The sequence below is a fragment of the Tenebrio molitor genome, chromosome 4, assembly GCF_963966145.1.
Source record: "Tenebrio molitor chromosome 4, icTenMoli1.1, whole genome shotgun sequence".
In the NCBI taxonomy this organism is placed as follows: Eukaryota; Metazoa; Arthropoda; class Insecta; order Coleoptera; family Tenebrionidae; genus Tenebrio; species Tenebrio molitor.
The window spans coordinates 5264573-5284919 of record NC_091049.1 but is presented as its reverse complement, the minus strand read 5'-3'; the positions used below and the strand labels follow the sequence as shown (position 1 = coordinate 5284919).

Sequence of the window (20347 nt, the reverse complement as noted above, 5' to 3'; positions counted from 1 at the left end):
CCATCACGTGGACGAATTATGTGGAACGGATTGAATAATTCAAAACAGATAATGCGAGACACGACAAGAAATTGCAAGAGAGTTTCGGTTTCGCGTGAAAATGTGCCCGATTATTGTTAGGTGTACGCCACTGGTTGGGAAAGAAAAACAAGAATGGGTGTTCAGTAGAAGGGAGAAATTTACACGGACGCAAAAAATAGAGAGTAAAGGGACCCAAGAATGAATGGGTTCGGTAAAGAACGGGTGTTAGACAGAGAGGGTCGCTTGACCCTGCCCCGTTTGCGGTCCAGATAGCAAACAATAAAAGATAACGGCCGTGGGGAAGAAAATTCGAGCGGAAACGGTCAAATTGGTGTTGAAAAAAAGATCAACTTTTTCCGCACAATTGGGGTCCACATGTCACGCTGGAATGTCCAGTGATGCCAACGTGACTTCATACGTGTCGTCAGTCAATTAAAACCAGCGAAAATCAGATTAACTCCCATTTACGAGCCGATTTCCTCGAATTCGTCGTTAAATGCAGATGCGATCAGCTGGGAGCGTTGCGCAACGCGCCGTCCCGAACGTCAGCGGCGATACCGCGAAAAATGCTGCCAACCGCGTCGCAAAAAAACAGCCAACTTATGAAACAATTCAATTTTATTTGAAATACTTTTTCCGTTTAGGAACCAAAATTTCTTAAAGTCAGTCTTAATAATAATAAAACCTTATAAAATTAATGTAAACTAAGTACACATAAATTAAATTATTTACAATAAAATCGTAGACTTTTTTACAGTGTGCTACAATCATGCGTAGGATCGTTTTTAAAAAAATAATAAATTAAAATTATTGCTCGACATCTAATTCCCAGCTGCCTCGCGACCGGTCGGCCGAACCACCGAATGAATTATTGCGACAACGTGATATGACACAATTGTGGTACACTGTGAAAAGAAAGAGGTGAACGACGACGCGCGGATCACGTGCGCCTCCGACGAAGACGACCGGCGTGCAGCGCGTCGACGAGCTGTTGTCGTGTACAGCGGTTGGGATGACTGTTGTCGGATCGAGACGCACCGATCAGCGCCGCCGTCCGTCGATTAGATGCCGCTTTTGAGCTGTGAACCGTTATTTTGTTTATCCTTTTGAATGATGTAAAAATAAATGACTTTTAAAAAGTAATGATCACAATGGAGAGAAAACGCGCGCGTGTGCTGGGGCAGCCCGTCCGCCGTCGACATTAGACATATCGTCATGAAAGAATACTGTCCAGGTCGAGGGGAGTGTTCTGCTGCAGATTCAGTATCGAATCGATCGCAGACTGCACTTGCTCGTCGATGCTGTTGTTCTCGACCTCGGCCTCGTACGCGTCGTGCTGCCCCGCTTGCTGTTCGTAACTGTTCTGCTGGTGATGATGAGTATTAATCCCACTACTGACACTTTGTACACTACTGTTGTTATTATTTAAAACACTATTGTTATGTACACAATCCGACGAGCTGCTCTTCTTGTTGTGCTTGTCGACGCGAAACCTCTTCAGCGTTTCCAGTCTCGAGTCGCTGCTGGCCGTCCGCTTCGGCGGCTGGAGGTGGGCGTGCGCGTTCGCCACGACCGGCCCCCCGCCAACGGCCACCACGTTGTGCTGCCTCGGTCCCGCGTCCTCCGCCGGCGGCAAACACCCCAGCTCGCGCTGGATGCACGCCCACTCGTCGTAGTCCTCGCCGCACTGCGGCGTAGGCGGCTCGCTCGGATGCGCCGACGAAGGAGGCCCCGCCGAGGGAGGCGGCTGCTGCTGCTGCATCTCCACCATCTGGACCGCCTCGTCGGCCTCCTGCCGCAGCCGCATCAGCGACTGCCGCTCCTCCGTCAGGTACATCCGGTCCAGCATCATCAGCTCGGAGGTCTGCACCGACCTCTGCGCAAACACAAACGTTCATTAATCTCACAATCGCCCGCGAACAGGTACACTCGGCTCGACATTACACGCTGAGCCGGGTGTACTCTATTGTTTACGTACCATGCTCTCCTTCATCAGGAGGTACTTGTACTTGTCGACCATCTTGGCGTACTTGGCTATGAAATGCTCGGCCGTCAGTTCGAATATCTCGTCGGCCTTGTGGAGGTCCTTCTGCGAGAGCACCGGCTGGTCCATGCAGTGGTACCTGATCAGCCTGATGCAGGCGTCCTTCTTGTCGCGGAAGGGGGTGTGGATGTCCGGCTTGACGGCGCCGGATTGGTCCAGATTCAGTTGGGTCTCGATTCTGAAAACGAAGTTGCCGTCAATCGTGACCGCACTGCGGTCCGGTGGGTGAACTTACAGGTGCGCTTTCTTGGCGGCCGAGTGCTGAGGCTGTTGTTGCGGTTGCGGAGGAGGTGGCGGTTGCGGTTGTTGCGGTTTGATTGGCTGTTGTTGCTGTACTTGGGGGACGGCGAGTCGGGGACCCCCCGCCATCTGACTAGTCGTGTTCTGTTGTACTGAGTGCTCGGACGAGGGTATCGACACCGATATCCTGGGCACCGGGTGCGGTTGCGTCGTTATCACCTGGAAAAATACCAAATTTTCATTTCGCACTATTTCGACAGACACACTTCCGTCCGACCGACAACACCGCGTCGTTGCAGAACGTGTGCATCCTCCGATAACGAAAGTGTGACTTCGATTGTTGTGTCAGACGTGACAACTGAACGTCGCGTAATCGCGAAATTAATGATCGCTTATCGCTTATCTCGCGATTAAATAACCGATCGAGTCGCTTCGCCTACCTGATTCGTCGGCGCCGTCGGTTCGATCCTGGTCCCCGTCTGCTGCTGTTGCGCTTCGTTCTTGTTCGTCTGCTGTTGCTGCTGTTGTCCCCCACCCAAGTTCAGACTGGACGGATTGATGATCGTCAGATGATTATTGTGGTAGTAGACTTTGTCGGGCGGGAGCAGCTTCCCCGTCGCCAGTATCTTCTGCTGTTCGGCGAAGAGCATCTTCAGCGCCGCCTGGATCTCCGAATTGCCGGGAGTCAGACTGGCCGACAGCGTCTGGATCTGCAGCTGGATGTTCTTCAGGTGTTCCTGTTTCTGGGGCGTCAGCTGTATCGTGTGTATCCTTTGGTTCTTCGACGTCACGTTCGGCGCTGTCGACGACGTTATGATGTTGATGTTGCCGGACTCCTCCAACAGCTGGCCGAGCAGCTTCTCCACGTCCTGATTCGTACCGTTCGAATCGTTAGGTTTGGGCGGGGGCTGGGGTGGCACTTTTGGGGGACTCTTCTCCTTGACTGACGGCTGTACTATCGCTTGTTTCTGCGGGGGAGACAGGTGCTTGGGTGGCGACTGCAGCGCCGTGATCAGGCTCGACTTCGCGTCTTTCTCTTTCACCGGTTCGTCGAAATTCTTCTGTTGGATCTTCATCTGCGGCTGTTGCTGCTGCTGTATCTTCTTCACCGGTTTGATCTTCGGCGACAGTTTTTTACACTCGTCCTGTTGTTGGTGCTGCTGGTGCTGTTTGTTGTTGTTGTTGCTGCCGGAATTTGGTCGTTGCATGAATATCGTCTGGCCGTTGACCGTCAACTGTCCGTTTCTTTTCAACTGTTCCAACTGATCCGGTGTCAGATTGACAACATAAGACGTCGGTTGATTCTGTGGTTGATTCTCTTGCTGTTGTTGTTGTTGCTGCTGTACAATCGGTTGCGGATGTACCGTCTGTACAGGAGGTTGAGCTTTTTGGAACGGTTGTACTTTCAAAACCGGTTGGTTCTGTTGTTGGTGGTGCTGCTGCTGTTGTTGTTGTTGATGAAACGTGGGCGACGGTGGCGGTATCTGATGCGTTTGTACTGCTTGATTCTGTTGATGTTGAAGGAGACTCTGCAACTGGCCTTGAATCTGCGACTGGAGACTGTGCAACGAGTGCATCGTCGGTTGCGGTTGAACGATCTGCATTGGCTGCTGCATCAACGGTTGAGACTGCACCGTTTGATGTTGTATTGTTTGTTGTACTGTCTGTTGTTGTATCTGTGGTTGAAGCGTGTGTTGCGGTTGCATCGTCTGCTGTTGTACGGTCTGTATGGTCTGCGATTGTACCGTTTGCTGCTGTATCGTCTGTACCGATTGCTGTTGTATCGTTTGCACCGTTTGTTGGACGGTCTGTTGGTCCATCGACGGTTGCAGGACCAAGCCCCCGTTCAACCCGAATATGCTCTGGAGGATCAGTTGCGACTGCAGGTCCTGGTTGAGGGTGGGGTCGTGCTGGAGGACCAACCTCCCGTCCTCGCCCATCGTCAGCTTGAACCCCCCGCTCCTCTGCACCATCAGTCCGTTGTTTATCGTAAAATTTGGGGTTATGAAGGGGTTGAACGGGATGCCGGCCTGGGGTTGGGTCGAGCTATTCGAGAGCATCCCGCCCTGGAAATTCTGATTCAACACTTGTACTACCGGAGTGGCCGCGTTTATCGTCGGCTGGGGCATGGCGCTCAGTTGAATGTTCCCGATTTTCTTCGGTTCCGCCTGGACGATGTTCTGCTGCTGCTGGGGCTGAGGAGTGTTCGGCACCGAGGTCGGTTCGCTTTCGCTCTGCGAGGCGTCGCTCTCGAATTGGATGTCGTCCTCGTCCCCTATTCCCGACAGCTTCATCAGATTGGCCAAGTCCAGTTTCTTCTTCACCTTGTTTTTCGGCTTCTTCTTCACCGTCTGGTTCTGTTGTTGTTGCGGCTGCTGTTGTTGGGGTTGCTGGTGCGGCTGATGTTGGGTGTTGTTGACGACGAGGTTTTGCGTCGTGGGTGGTGCCGGATTCGTCATCTGCGTCGTCACGTAGGCTGTCGTCGTTGTCGAGGGAGCGAGCTGGACGCCGTTGGTCAGGACGCGGACCATCGGCTGAGATCTGGGTATCTGCAGCAGGGGTTGTCCGCTCGGCTGCAGGATGAGACCCTGCGGGGCCGCCGTCGACATCTGCGTCGGGATCTTGGTCTGCGGCCGCAGGATGAACTGGACGCCGGGCGTCGTCAACAGAGGCATCTGGTTCAGGAGCACCGGCTGGGCCGTCGGCATGATGGTCGCCGTCGCCTGCTGGTTGGGGATCACGATTTGGGGGCTGAAAAAAAAGACAATCAGTATTGCAAACGTCCAACCACCCCGAACGATGACTACTAAGCGTTACTTACAAAAACCAAACTTAAATCTGTCAAATTTCAAATGTGACAGATTAATGACGTACAATACAGCCAGCGCTCTCTACATGTACACGGCCTGCTGGGTTATCAAATTTGTATTTATTGTGACATTTGAAATTTTAAGAGATTTTCTTCCCTTCTGTGCGTCCTTTACCAGACGTTTAATGGTACCGAGCGCCCCTCTCGCATGTCAAAACGTTTGTCGTTACAATTTTTGCATTTTTCGTCGTGAAAACCGGGTGAAATTTTTTCTGCAGCACCGTGGCGCTGTGGTCGGTTTCGAAAATGACAGGTGATACGTTTTGACAATTTGAAATTGAAAGCGGTGCAAATGGGGCGAAGTACCTGACGCTGGGTTTGGGCGAGGGTTGAGGGCTGGCGCTGGGCTTGGGCAAGATGTTGAGGTGCGGCTTGAGCTTGATGATGTTCTGCGACTGGCCGGTCTGGATGGGTCTGGCGAGCAGCGAGTGACTGTTGATGATCTGCATGACGGGAAAGCTGGGCTGGGGCGTGGGCGGTTTGAGATTGGGCGAGGGCGATTTTAGACTAGCTGGCGACGAGTAGGGCGACGGCGGATAGCCGGGGCTCGGGTTGGAGTAGGCCGGAGACATGTTGGTGACGATCTGCGGCTTCTTGACCAGATTGAGGTTGTTGGAACCGACGACGGTGCAGTTGGTGCTGAGGTTTTCATAGTCGATCTTTTCCGGCTTGATTTGATAGTTGTTTGTTGAATTTTTCGGTGATTTGCACATTTTTTGACCGAGTTTCTGGGGCGTTTGAGACATTTTTCTTTTGTCGCTACAATAAACGAGAACACTAAACCCCCGGAAAATTTCACAGTATCTTTAAGTACGACATTTTGTTGCGGCTCTACTTTTTTAAAACAAGTTTAACACAAAAACGAAACAAGAGGAAAAAGAAAATTTACACCGGAATGTCGTTTGAGTTTCGGGGCTTAAAACTAACTCATTTTGTTGAAATGTTTTTTGGGTTTCGAGTCTGTAGTCTTGTTAAAAGCACTGGTTTGTCATCACTTTGGTTTAGCCGAATTCGAATAGGGCCATTTTATCGTTGTAAACATCTAGAGGGAACACTGCAAGCCAAGGCATTATTTTGTTGTTCGGGTTTCTTCCATGGGGCCAGGTTTCGGGTCAATGTCGGCCGAATTTTCGTTGGAAACGGCGTTGCGATACGTTCACTCGTAGGTCTGAAGTAGATTTTGCGTGCTTCTCGCCCGATTTTAGTCAGAAATTCCCGCAAAACCTGAAACATCACAACAAAAACTTCAATCCAAACATAACCTCTACGATTATGTCAAATTTCACGGAAACAATCGAACCACAGCCCGCTAGACACTCACGTTTCGCTCGAATAAAGCCCCCTTCAGATGACGGAGTCGCCGCGGGGCGACGCGGGCCACGATTTGATTTGTTTATAAACAAATTTGCAAATTTGCAACCACAAATAACTAATCACTCTACCGCCATCTTTTACGATGATGCCCCTTTTTTCGTCTTCTTCTTGTCGCATTCCCCCCACCCCGGCAGCGAAAAATGGACCAGTCCGTCAACATTTCAAGGTTGGTCGGCGTCGAAAAATCGACGGATTTTCCGACATGCCGGCGTCGATTTTTCCATCGATTCAGCCTAACGGGCCGCAATTCCCCGCCGCCGCTCAAATTCCGGCGTTAATGCAATAAAAAAATCATTTATCACCCGTTTATAGTTGGCCGTGGTGGGGGTGGGGGGACTCGGGAACAAACGAAAGTAGCAGTAGTGGGGGACGTTAAAAACTGGAAAAGGAGACGAAAACAACAACAAAAGGCCGTAAAGGCGGAAAAACCGCCGCCGGAAACCCCAAAATCGCGCCGGGGACGGCGGACGGCGGCCGTCCGGATCCATCCGAAAAAATCGATAAGAAAGTTAGGTTATCTGCGGTTGCGAGGGCAAAATCCATGTGCAGATCGAGCAGTCACCTCGCGGCCGTCCCTCCGACATTCCCGGAAAAAAACCGGATTTTTTCCGGGCCGTTTCGAGTCGGGCTAAGGCCGCGATAGTGTGCCCCGCACGATTTCCGTGATAAAATGAATAAAATTTCTACGTACCTCAAACAATTTTCACTTCATTGGCAAAAACGGGGTCCACTACTACGCTAGCAGGGAATACTCGCTCCTGATTGGTCGGCGACTCGCGTCATTTGATACACAAAAAAAATAACATCCACGATCAACTCTTGCCGCGACGGACGAAAAGCGACCTTAAAGCCTCCGCCGCAGAGGTCAGTGTCGCTGCCGCGAGCCTTCAGAGCCTGCTGCGTCGAAATTATTCTTCCCCTCCCTCGGCCATGCCAGCAGCACTCATCTGTTTTGAGATGCCACAAAATCCCTAATTATCGCAGCCGAGAGAGGGGACTGACCATCCCCACCCCGATCTAACCCCTTATCGATTGGAAAGTAAAAGTAGCGGAACGTGCCAAATACAAAACTTTACTCATCGGTAGGTACAACAAAATGAATAAATACAAAAATAGTCTAACTTAATTATCGGGTATGTACACGGGGGCCCACGGAGCGTTACGAGCACTCCATGGCGGCCCAAGAGTTGGAGTTCTCGTTGAACGCCGGCAGTTCGGAGCGAGGCTCGGCCTCAGCCGCGGGGGCACTTTGCGGTTCAGTCGGGGGGGCCCCGTTGTCCGGCGCGTTCGGCTCCTCCCAGTTGATCTTGAAGCGGGTCACCCTCGGCTCCGACGCCAGGATGTTCCGGACCACCTTGTCGAACTGCGGGGGGCTCGGCGGGTTCTCGCGCAACTCCTGGTCGGTGTACTCGTTGTTGATAAAGTACCCCACCCTGATGAACTCCTGCGCCCGGTACGAGCAAGTCAGCAGCACCACGGTCACCCCAATGGCGTCGTTCTCCGGGATCCTGGCCACGTTGGGGGGGTCAGCTTGGAACACGAACATGTGCTTGCCCTCGGGGATCGGCCCCACCATCACCGAGTCCAGGATCTGGTCGTACTCCTCGCTCTCCGCCGACCCCACGTAGATCATCTTCCACTCGAGATCTGCAACAAAGCGGGGTCATTCCCGGAGGGATTTTCGCCAAGACTTACCTTCTTTCAGTTCTTCGATGCACTCGAAGGTGATCTCGAACTGGAACGGGTTCGAGAACGGACTGGGGTTGTCCATCACTGTGATATTGCAAAGTTGAACTTTTGCCATTCTAGAAATAACGATCAACAAATGGTTTTGAGGTTAGAACCGCAAACGAAACGAAAAATGGTCGATGCGGCGCCGCAAATTAAAAATTAAATGGACAAAGCGTTACGTGCGACGAACTTCATACACCAGACTGTAGACTACGCAAAAAATTCGAATTTTATCGTTCATTTACAAGAATAATTGTTGGTTTACCCGCGAAGAAATTTTGACAAATGACAACCCCCCAATTGCCAACCTTCCCACATCAAAACGCAAAATTCCAACAATTTGAACAACGAAAATAAAATTAATGGCGGCACAACACAAAGCAGATTTCTTTGATATTTCGCATTTCGTTTCGGCATTTTGCCACTCACACTTATAATGCATACGGATGTTTCGTAATATTTGTGTTAAAAAAATATTCTTTATTTCTTACAATACAGAATCGAGATTACAAGGAATTAAGCACCTTTCAAGTACCTTACTGATTACGTCTGTCTCATGTGTACAAAAAATAACAAAATAAACAGTTGATGTTTACAGGTAACAGATTTGCTTACAAGGTTATGCATAAATAAAAATACGTTTTTCAGATTCAGCTGAAGTAAAAGTGATGTGCTGATATCACAATAATGTTGAATATAACTTAAGTATCTTGGTGGCTTAAGACATCATGAGTGGCTCACGCACGCCCCCTTTTCTTCTGTCAAACGTCACTGACGCGTCCTCGTCTAGATCGTTCGCTAGCAACAACTGGCGTCCGCTTTTGTTCCTCCCCAGGAACCTACAATGTTAAGATAAGACTCTGATAAGAAACGGAGCGATAAGCTTTGAGACTTTGAGATATCAAACTTTGATCGAGGTTATGTTCAGGTTAACAATGTGTCGTGGAAACAGGAAAAACACACAAACGCACACTTCAAAATAAACAAGACGAGAACAGTATTGTTATTTATAATTAATAAAATAGAAAACATCACAGAACCATGCTTCTTGATCAAATAACTTACATCGATCAAACCGTTTCGGTTTTATTTAATTTAATATCAGTTCTACGGAATATACTTCTTTTATAAGAGATAGTCGTTACAGTTTCTCGTGTACCTTGATATAGGTGGCGCTCCGTTCAACTGTTCGAGATCGTCCAGACCTCGATGTATCGAGATGCTGTCCAATTCGCCCGAGTTCCTCAAGGCCAAGTACTCTTCAGTCTGGAGGTCTCTGACCGTCGGTTTCCGCCACAACTTGAGCAAAAGACTGGAGCCGACGACAGAGACGCTGCTCAAGGCCATCGCGGCGCTCGCCATCCACGGCGCCAGCATGAACCCGATGGTGCTGAAGGCCCCCGCGGCCAGTGGAATGCCTGCGAAATGTCGTCACGTCACATTCGAGGTCGCGTCAACGTTCACGATTACCTAGAAGATTGTAAATGCTGGCGAACATGAAGTTGAGTCGTATCCTGTTGACCGTCTTCCTCGACAGCTCCAGACACGCCACCACGTCCAAGAGATCGTTCCTCATAAGTACGACGTTGGCCGCCTCGACGGCGACGTCCGTCCCGGCGGCGATCGCCATGCCAACGTCGGCCTGGGCCAGGGCGGGGCTGTCGTTGACGCCGTCTCCGACCATCGCCACCTTGATGCCTCTCGCTTGCAGTCTCTGCACGCGGGCTACCTTGTGCGAGGGCAGCACCTCTGCGTACACTTTGGTGATGCCGACTTGTTTGGCGATGCTGGCGGCGGTTTGGCGGTTGTCGCCCGTCAAAAGGATCACCTCCAGGCCCATTTTCTTCAGGGAGTAGACCGCGAGGTGCGCCTCGGGCTTCACCATGTCGGCCACGCTCACCATCGCCACCATGTCGCCTGAAATCGAGTCGGTAGAGGGCGTCACGATCGCTACGAAAACTCACCGTCGATGACGCACAGCACCGCCGACCTCCCTTGCTCCTCCTCCGCCACCATCTTCCTGTCGATGTCGTCGGGGACGACGAACCCGTTCCTGTTCATCCACTCCCTGTTCCCCACCACCACCTCGTACTCCCCCGTCGCTTCGCTCGTCTCGCTGTGCATCCCGATCAGCTGGCCCAGCTTCAGGGTCTGACTGCAGCTCACCTCGACCTCCACCCCGTTCAGCGTGAACACTCCGGAGTTGCCGGACGAGACCAGCGTCGTGAAGTTGCTCATCTCTTGGGAGTTCTTCGCGTTCTTGACCAGCTCCCCGAGCGAGGACACCGTGCACTTCATGCCGCACCCGGGAACCGCCTGGAAGTTGGTGCTGGTGCCGCCCAGGTCGGACCCGATCGCCTCGCGGACGTACTTGATGATCGCCGCCGCGATCGGGTGTTCCGAGTTGGTCTCGGCGCAGCCCAACGCCCCCAGTATCAAGGCGGGACCGACCGAGTCCCCCTTCATCCACATCCGCGTCACCTCCGGCACCCCCTTGGTGATGGTGCCGGTCTTGTCAAACATGATCGCTTTGACCTTGTGCGCGTTCTCCAGGGGTTCCGCCCCTTTGATCAGGATGCCGTTCACCGCTCCTATGCCCGTACCCACCATCACGGCCGTGGGGGTGGCCAGACCCAGCGCGCACGGGCACGCTATGGCCAGGACGCTGAGGGCGCACCGGAAGACGAACTGCAGGAGGACCTCCGTGTTGGTGAAGCCTTGTTTTTCGCTCTCCGACACCGGCAAAGAGTCGATGTTGATCGAACCGATTATCGACCACACTATCAAGGTCAACAGGGAGAGGAAGACGACGGTCGGGACGAAGTAACCGGCGATTTTGTCGGCCAGCTGTTGGATTGGAGCTTTGGAGGTTTGAGCTTCTTCGACGAGCTTGACGATTTGGGACAGCGTGGTGGCCTCCCCCGTGTGGGTGGCTTCGACGATCAAAAGGCCATGCTGGTTGATCGACCCTCCGATCACGCTGCTCCCGATCTTCTTCGCCACCGGCATGCTCTCCCCAGTGATGAGACTCTCGTCGCACATCGACTGACCCTGTCGCACGCTCTAAATAACAACTGCAAAACTACTACTGAACTGTTTCACCTGGAGGACCTTCCCGTCGACCGGAACCTTCGCCCCCGGGACGACCTTCAGAACGTCGCCCCTCTGCACCAGGTCCACGTGCACCAGAGTCTCGCTCGAGACCTCTCCCTTAGGTCCCAGTTTGACCAAGACGGCGTCGGTGGCCTTGAGCGACAGCAATTTGGACAGCGCCTCCGACGTCTTCCCTTTGGCGATGTGCTCCAACCACCTGCCCAGACTGATAAACACCAGGAGCATGGGTGGGGTGTCGAAAAAAGTCTGCGGGGAAGTCTTCTGTTTGAGGATCATGGCGGCCACGACCACAATCACGCTGTAAGTGTATGAGATCGAAGTGGCCATGGCGATCAGGACGTCCATGTTGGTCGTCTTATGTTTCAACGCTTTGTACGCCTGGACGAAGAAGTGGCGCCCCCCCAGCATCAACACCGGAGTCGACAACACCCACATTATCAGATTCTCCAGCGAGAGACCCGGTATGACGCAGCACATGTCTTCGTGGGTCATGTGACCGGTCGACATCAACGTCATGAAATACATCATGGCGATCATGCAAGGCCCCCCGAAAGCTAACGAAAACAAGAACGCAGTCTTCCATCTCCTTATCTCCTCCTTCTGCTCCAAATACTCGTTCCCGTGGTCTCTGTCGAACAGTTTCGCCTCGAATCCCAGCTTCTTCACCGCCTCTATGATGTCTCTGGCTCCGGTCACCTCCGGATCGAACCTGAACTTTCCCCTCTTGGTGGTGAGCGCCACCTTCGCCACCACCACCCCGCTCAACTTCCCTATGTTCGTCTCGATTTTGTGGACGCACGAGGCGCAAGTCATCCCCGAGATCTCCAGGTCCACCTCCGACACACCCGCCCCCGCTTGCTGGAGCACCGAAGCGGGGAATCCCAGGTCGGTGATGGAGGCGGCCAGTTCCGTTGGCGATATGAGCGACGGGTCGTACTGGATCTCCGCTCTCGCCGCCAACAGCGAGACCAGTATCTTGTAACAGCCGGGAAGTTTCTGGACGTGTTTCTCGATGGCGGCGACGCAGCTGCCGCACGTCATGCCCTTGACGTGGAGTTGGCACTTTTCGACGTTCATCTCGATGGAGGTGTGAGGTGCGGGGGCGGGTTGACGGTGCGGGGAAGACTTGGGGGTGGGTTTGCCGTCGCCGGATTTCACGTACGCCTCGAAGCCCATGTCCTCGACCTGGTCGGCGACGTCGTCGGGGCGGATCTGCGCGGGGTCGTACTCCACGACGCCCTCTTTGGCGGCGAGGTCGACCTTGACGCTCCTGACACCCCTCTGCGTCGATAACATGCCTATTGAGAGAGAAACGATCCCAATTAATATTTTTGCTGCTTTTAAACGTTCATCGAGGCTTGAATAAATTTAATCAAGCTTGTTATTTATGATTTTATTCATTCGACTATTTTATTGCTTCGATTCGGCGTTAATCAATTAAACATTTATGTTTTTAAATTTAATTCGGAGCCAAAGAAGTTTTTTAAACGCATAATCGGCTATGTATTTTATTCATTGCCAATCTTATTTACTTAAGCCAGTTTTGCAATTCTACCTAGTTAAATACTGATAATAAGTCCTAAATATTTTGCTGAAGTGTTTTGTCCCCTTTTTTTTCTGACCGGAAACAAATAATTCAGATTTTTCAAATTCCAAAAAACCACAAATAAAAATACAAATTTTGAAAAACAATTATTACGGTTAAATTTCATGAATTTTTTTTTGCCGTACCTTCAATGCTCTGCACGCACGACTTGCACGTCATCCCCTCGATGTGTATCCTGCAGAGCCTGGGGGCGGCCGGTGCGACCGGCGTGGACGCCTCGAACCCCATGTCCTCGATGCGTTCGCATATCTGGTGCGGCGTCAGCTGCTTGGTGTCGTAGTGCACCAGCGCCGCCTTCTCCTGGAGGCTGACCTTGATGCTGTAGATCCCCGGCGTGCGGCTGAGATTATCCTCGATGCTCTTGACGCAGCTCTGGCAGGTCATCCCCGTGACGGCCACCCTGATCGTGTCGTCCTCGGCGACGGTGACGACGACCGGCTCGCTGGCCGAGAAGTCCCCCGTGGGGGCCAACAGCGAGACCGCCTCCGCTTCGCCGGACCTGTCGCTGATGAGGGGCTCGAAGCCTAGCGACTCGGTGGCGTCCCTGCGACAAAGACCTGGTCAGTACCTCGTTCGGGGGGGCGGCGGACGGCCGTCACCAGGAGCGTCGCCGCGCTATCCTCTCGAAAAGCACCCGGAACGACATCGTGAAATAGACGAGGAACTTTTCGATGATGGCGAGACCGGCGGCGAAGCGTCGCATTCGTGCTTGCGTTCGAAGAGACGTCGCTCTAATAAACTTACCATTCGTTGTCCGATAACAGCAGCACCTTATCGTCCATAATTGTTCACTTTTACGATCGGAAACAATTAAGATTCGCGAAAAATAATTAGTTTCTTTATTATTCACCGACGATTACGCGACGGGACATGGTTCGAATGTGACCGCGAGAGGATGGATGAATCAACTGGGGAAGGACGATAAGGAACAGACGAGTGATAAGTGACGACAAGGCGGCTCTGCTAGCGCTGCTATAACATTGAGGAGTGTTATCTGATGCGCGCCTCTCCATTTCAATAATATTCCAATCATTTTGTGTACCTGGTGCTGATAACACCCGACACCTTATGGCATGACCTGTTTCGTTATTGATGGCATGCCGGAGGGATTTTTCATTAGATTCCGTCGAAGCGGTTCTGTGGAATTCCTTCCTAATCGCCTTAGAACTGTCGGGAAGCAGACGGACGGAATAAGCGGATTGGAATTGGGGCGAGGACGTGATCAGAGGACAAAGAAATAATAAAAGCAATCGGCAGAAAAATATTAAACCATTGAATAAAATTGGGGGGCGCTTGTGCAACGTAAAAGTCCATTCGTAGATTGTTTCGTACGATTTTAAATGTCAAATTAATAATGCACGATTATATAATTCTGGGAGCTTAGTTGGTTGTGAACAAAGAAAGTCGAGTCGTAGATTGCCTCGTACGAATTTAACTGTCAGAAGTGGATCAAGCTGTTAAACTAACAGAGAACGGTTTAAGTTGTAAGCTTGATCGATTAAACTAATGAAATTGGAATTAGAACAAAGTTGTGAAAGATAAGAGTCGAGTCGTAGATTGTTTCATACGAATTTAGCTGTCGAATTAATTAAAATATGATGCAAGGAAATTTTGAACGTTGAAAATTGAGAACGCCACAAATGAAGTTATACTGTGCGACCAAATAAAAGCGAATTTTTAGATTAATTCGTATTAATAAATATATGTCGACAGAAGAAGCGGACTGAAATCGGAATCACGTTGTAAAGAACACACAAATATCCTACAGGGACGAGAAAATAAGCAAAACATTTTTGATCGCATTAAATAGAGTTGTAGGGAACGTTCAAAGAGAAAAGTACACATCACGTGGTGTCCAGGCTATTGGTTACTACGTAAATAATACCTACAACCGCCCCTGTACTTCTGGATTTGAACGTGATCAAAATAAAACTTTTTTCTTAGATTGATTGGTAGAACAATTTTAACTGTCAATTAATTAAAACAGAAGGACAAACTAGCTGGACTGGAGGTGAAATGAAGGACAAATGAAATAAATTTGAGAGGTTAGTCGGTAGTGAGCAGCAAAAGCGAATTCTTGGATTGATTCGAACGGTTTTAACTGTCAAATTAGTAAATATTTTGTGGACAAAATTCAATTGAAATCCGAATCACGTGATGAAGAACACACAAATCTTCTGGAGGAACGAGGAAATTATTCAAAAATTGTTCAACACGTTAAATAGAGTTGTACAGGACGTTCATCACGTGGTGTCTAGACTATTAGTTGTCAGGCGAATCATAGGACCGCCCATGTACTTCTGGATTTGAACGAGCCCTACTGCCCTGAGGGCACCAGTTGGTGCGGAAAAATAAAACTTGATTCTTAGATTGAACCGTACGATTTTAATTGTAACGGTAATGGACGAAACGAGTGGATTGGAGGTGGAACCAAGGACACGTGCACTTGTTAGGAACACGAGGAAATATTGCTTAAGTAAAAAATACACATTCAAATAAATTTTGGGGCTTACAGTCTTAGTTTGTTCATCGTCCTGATGATGCCAACTTGGTTGGATGAAACGCGTCGACAAAATTCGACAATTTTTTGGTGTGTGGGAATTTTTTCAATTTTTCGCGCTTACAGTGAGCCGTGAACAATAAAAACGGACTCGCAGATTGATTCGTACGGTTGTCAAGCACACCAAGTAGCGAGAAAATAAATTCCTAAATTGTGAATGACGATGGATCTTGAACGCTGAGGTTTTTATGAGAAGATAACAATAATAATAAAGATCTGTTAGTGGTGGAAAATGCGAACATCCATTTCTACTATCCTAACTGTCAAATGTCTATTTTCATGACGCGGTGTCAAGTGTGCTTACACTATTAATTAATTTAGATGCTCAATTAGCGATGGAAAGTGAACAATTCAATTCGTAAATTGATTCGTTCGGCTCTAACTGTCAAATTAAGCAAGGCCATCTATCAATAACAACTACGCACTAATCATAATAAATTATATTATAACAAATAGAAATTTCTGTTACAATCATGTTCGTTTTCTTTTTTACGTCTTTTTTTCACAAAAATATATTATTCATCATTTATTGGCCTTTTGTTTATGGTTGAACAATAGATGCCTGTTTATGTCGATAAAAAATGGAAAGATTGCAAAACACAGATAAAAAAAATAAATACTTTCGTAATAAATATTCTTTGTTTGCTCAATTACACGAGTGAGGTAAAAACCTCACGTTGTTTTTGTAATTGAAATAAGGGAAAATCATTTTGCAAAAATACTGTTTACCTAAAGATGACATTTAAGCAAAGGTGAACGAAAAAATATTATTTCCCCTAAAAACTATTCGAGAATTTTTAGTATTAATTGATAATTACTGTATATCGAGGCCGCGAAATCGTTCTTTAACGTACCGAGAGAAAAATTATCGCCGAGGCCGCTTGCGGCCGAGGCAAGACAATCTCAAGGATGTTAAAGGATTTCGCGACGAAGGCGTACACAACATTTTTTCTGCAACCGAAAATTTGTTATTATAAAATGAACGAGTACAACACATTTGGAATGTTCTGTGTTTTAGTGCCACCTACTTGATTCTATTATTGACCTCAGTTGTTTCCAGAGTCATCTTTCACTCTCTGATTCCCCAACTATACATTATTCAACACTATTAACCACAGCCACAGTTTCCTCTCCAGCCAACTCTTTTGTTGTCATTGTCGTTTTGTTCGTTTTTGAAACATTTTCATTATTTATTCGCAGACAAAACGTGATACATATACACATTTGGCGTACGTGCAAGTATTTACAAAAATTTGAACTGTCAGTGATAAAGAAATATTGAAATAGATTTTCAATATCTAACAATGTACGTCAGTTTTATCGTTCCGTGACTTTTTACATACTCTATATGCCGGTTTCCACGATGAGTCGGCAGTTTAATGTGTAATGAAAATTGCGACAGAGCTAAAAGATGAATGGAGAAGATTGGGACAAGAAAAGAGACAAAATTAAAATATAATAATGATTGAAAGCGAAGCGAGCAAATGTGGAAATAACGATGCGGTAAAATATCGGAAGGAGAATGGAAGGAAGAGAAGAGAAGGATGTGTGAAGAGCTGATGCAAGAGGAAGAGTCTGGAAAAGAGGCGAAAGAGAGATAAAATGTACCTCGTAGATCAAGAAATAGTAATATACACGAAAAGACTATCATAATTATACAGAAAAGATGAAAAGCGAAGAAAATGATTGGTCGAATCCGTCTGATAAGAATATAGATAGCAAGAACAATGAACTCAGGTTCAAAGCAGATTACGTAAGTGAGGAGATTTGTGAAGGCATTTGAATAAAATTTAAAAAAGAAACAAGACAGTTTTTTAGTACGATTAGTAAAATTTTATCCATTCCGTCAATACCGAATGTCTAATCGATACGTTTTTAAAGATGGATAAATAAAAATAAAATTAGAACACCTGGCAGACCACGTCTCCTTTTGATAAGAAAATGAAAGTCACTTCCACATGCAACAGAATTCATTTCTCGGTCTATCTCCGTAACTGATTTTTAACACAAACATGCCAATGTCTGGCAACGCGGTAAGATAAGAATATTCAATTTACCAACATAAACTCTGCATAAACTTGATAAAATTTAAATTACAAATTATTCTCGAAGCACAACGCTGAATTTTAAACAATCTGCAAGCTGACGGAGAGTGACCTCAGACTAGAATACTGCACGTGTGCATAATACGAAGAGTCATTAGCATTACCAACAAAAATGGACCTCGATCTCGGCTAGCACCTCCGCGGGAAGAAATTCTCAAGACAAATATCTTATTTTATGTTTTGTTCTATTTATACAACGCTATCTTCGACAAATAATTATGATAGTGCATGCTAGTTGTGTACTATTTCGTTCAGCGTGGAGAAGAGGGGTCTTAAAACAGAGCCTTGCGGGGCACCACACTACGACGGGACACGAATAACAATTGTTTTTTGCAAGACCTTTGTATAAAACGTTAGTTTAGTAAATAGATATGGAAATAGTAAAAAAAAATTGCAAACAGTATCATATACGGGGCTACACCCCTCCTGTAATTATTGCCCTCGCTGCTCTTGCCATCTTGGTCTGATTTTTTTTTTCATCTCTTGAGTTGTGCAAGTAAAGGAAAAATGTATTAATTTTTGTTTTTTTGTATTTTATGAGGTAGGTCAGTGGAACGGAATCTTCGAACCAAGTAAGTGGGATAAAAATTTTATCTTGTCCTGATTAAAAATATTTTTCAAGGTGCATTGATAAAAATTACTAAAAAGCAAACAAATATTTATTATTCTGACGATAAGGACAACGTCCACATCCTTAAACTAGACCATTCTTCTAGGCATTTTTTTATACACATTTTTTTTATTACTCTTTTGATTCAACTGAATTATCTTGGATCAAATTGTAATAATTGCATCGTCAAGTTTCTCTTGCCGTGCGTAAAATTATGATATCGAGGGAAAGTTTCCACAACTTTGCTGAAACTTTCCCAACAAAACGCCATGTGCGATTTGAATAAAAACCAATTTCTATTTCTCGCTATAAATTAATTATTTTCGTGCCTCCTCGTGTTATATGGACAGTCTCGTTCAACGAGAGTTATTATTACATATTAGTTTTGTGAACAAATAAAACTTATTATCTGTTGATATCCAGTCGTGAACAAATACTGCGATAAGACAAAATAAATATACACGAACCGTACAAACTTGTACACTTGGCCAATTTATCCAACGGACTTCACTAAAATATGAAAAGTGCATTTTCTACATAATTAACGACGCGTACGTTCAGAAATGTTTTTTGTTGTTTTAAAAACCGATTAGATAAGAAGTAATGCGTACACGCGGCGAATCTAATTCTTTTTATCAAGTGCTCGACAAATTTCTCGTTTTAAGCCGGTGTTAAACTCTCGCTCAAACCGAGATAAAATCGGCGGCTTAGATTTTTCTCTACTTATCGCAAGTATAAATAAATAAAGGTACACAATAGTGAAGAGATAAGATCAAAGACAATTTATAGACGATGAACTTACCAAGACAGGACCGCGAGGCGAAAACAAAAAAACTGATCGAATTATTAGGCAAATAGGAAATGAAATGTAACGACCGCGGAACAGCCGCAAACAAACAAGATAAATAGGAAACCGCAAGAACGTCGACGATTAGGCAACACACAAAACAAACAAGTTTTCCCAAACGAAGAAAATGCGGAAAATTGCGTTTACGTACTTTTTCAAAGTGAACATTATTCACACTGCACACCGTCACTCTCCATCATCTCTGCTGGACTGGGCTAGAGAGGTGAAAGTAAATTGGTTCTGGCCTCATTACTCCCAATTAAAGCACAGCAAGAGTGAAAAGAAGTAAAGAGGTGGCCTCGAAAAATTCAAGGTTGCAAAAGAATTATATAACTTACAGTCTGACATATTTGAGGGCGGAAGACAGCCAGGTAGGTCCAGGCATGTCGAAACACTGTACTCTTATGTAAGAGTTGATTTATGAGATGAAAATCTAATCTTGGGATCATTTTTGGATTACCACTATCTGGTACTCACCGTATCAGGTAGTAGTTTCCTTCTGGTATCGTGATGTCGACGTATGCGTAGTCATTCGGTATTTTGATCGTCGTCCCGTCGATCCTCTGGATTTGAGTTTTGAAGCTGTCAAGATCTTTGGGTGTTCGCTTGAGGCCATCTGGAAGGGCTAAAGTGCTCAAATTGGGGGAGCGGCACACGCGGGGCTTACCTTTCGCGACGAAACGCACCGTACTGTGCTCCATTCTTGTTTATTCTGATAATTTCGAGTATTGTTTTGTGGAAATAATAATTAACAGTCTTTGTACAAACATTGCGCGGTGCTGCGCGATTCGAGTCCCCACGTAATCAGTGCTGGTTTATCCTCAAAACTGGATTGTTTCGACCTAATTGTCGGGAATTTGGGAGAATTTTGTTGATATTTTCAAAAATTTTGCTGTCAATTGGCCATCACAAGTCAGCTGAGAGTCTAGGGGAATTTCGTTGTTCTGGGGGAAGAAATACTGATATAACCTAGAAATGACGAAATTGCTCGAGTGGGTGGGAGTTTTTGGGGTTTTGGGAGCGATTTGGCTCTCCCTCGTCACCAACAAACTCGAAACCGGTGTCGCAAGGCGCTACCCAAACTTGATTTTGTATTCGCCTGTGATTTTTGTCGCTTTGTTCGGCGTAAGTAAAAGTGAGGTTATGTCAATTTGTGTTGAGTAGATTTTTCAGATTTATGCTGTAATTGTGGTGCTGTACAGAGTGTTCACGTTCAATAATTGTGA

The 20347-nt window shown here is 47.3% G+C and overlaps 3 protein-coding genes across 12 annotated transcripts; all 3 read right to left on the bottom strand.

Moving 5' to 3' along the window:
- Positions 1 to 621: 621 nt before the first annotated feature.
- LOC138128878 (uncharacterized) lies at positions 622 to 7397 on the bottom strand. 4 transcript variants are annotated; one of them, XM_069045089.1, is made up of 6 exons: positions 7240 to 7397; positions 5481 to 6398; positions 2746 to 5056; positions 2301 to 2524; positions 2000 to 2243; positions 622 to 1897 (listed from the first exon to the last, which is right to left on the bottom strand). In XM_069045089.1, the coding sequence occupies exons 2-6, from the start codon at positions 5918 to 5920 to the stop codon at positions 1235 to 1237; spliced, it is 3882 nt and encodes a 1293-aa protein (XP_068901190.1). In that variant the 5' UTR covers positions 5921 to 6398; positions 7240 to 7397; the 3' UTR covers positions 622 to 1234. The 4 variants fall into 4 exon arrangements, with proteins under 4 accessions (XP_068901190.1, XP_068901188.1, XP_068901189.1 ...); XM_069045087.1 differs by lacking the exon at positions 7240 to 7397 and adding an exon at positions 6496 to 6821 and having other exon boundaries at positions 5481 to 6418; XM_069045088.1 differs by lacking the exon at positions 7240 to 7397 and adding an exon at positions 6496 to 6821.
- Positions 7398 to 7604: 207 nt separating this feature from the next.
- On the bottom strand, positions 7605 to 8598 carry asf1 (histone chaperone asf1). Its single transcript, XM_069045136.1, has 2 exons — positions 8244 to 8598; positions 7605 to 8195 (listed from the first exon to the last, which is right to left on the bottom strand). Exons 1-2 carry the CDS (start codon positions 8350 to 8352, stop codon positions 7708 to 7710), a joined length of 597 nt encoding a protein of 198 aa, XP_068901237.1. The 5' UTR covers positions 8353 to 8598; the 3' UTR covers positions 7605 to 7707.
- A 140-nt stretch (positions 8599 to 8738) lies between these two features.
- On the bottom strand, positions 8739 to 20240 carry ATP7 (copper-transporting ATPase 1). Of its 7 annotated transcripts, XM_069045092.1 has the most exons (8): positions 19789 to 20240; positions 19599 to 19737; positions 13125 to 13543; positions 11382 to 12691; positions 10244 to 11330; positions 9750 to 10196; positions 9439 to 9697; positions 8739 to 9118 (listed from the first exon to the last, which is right to left on the bottom strand). In XM_069045092.1, the coding sequence occupies exons 1-8, from the start codon at positions 19820 to 19822 to the stop codon at positions 8998 to 9000; spliced, it is 3816 nt and encodes a 1271-aa protein (XP_068901193.1). In that variant the 5' UTR covers positions 19823 to 20240; the 3' UTR covers positions 8739 to 8997. The 7 variants fall into 7 exon arrangements, with proteins under 7 accessions (XP_068901193.1, XP_068901192.1, XP_068901195.1 ...); XM_069045091.1 differs by having other exon boundaries at positions 19599 to 20240; XM_069045094.1 differs by lacking the exons at positions 19599 to 19737; positions 19789 to 20240 and adding an exon at positions 19460 to 19521.
- Between the last annotated feature and the right edge of the window lie 107 nt (positions 20241 to 20347).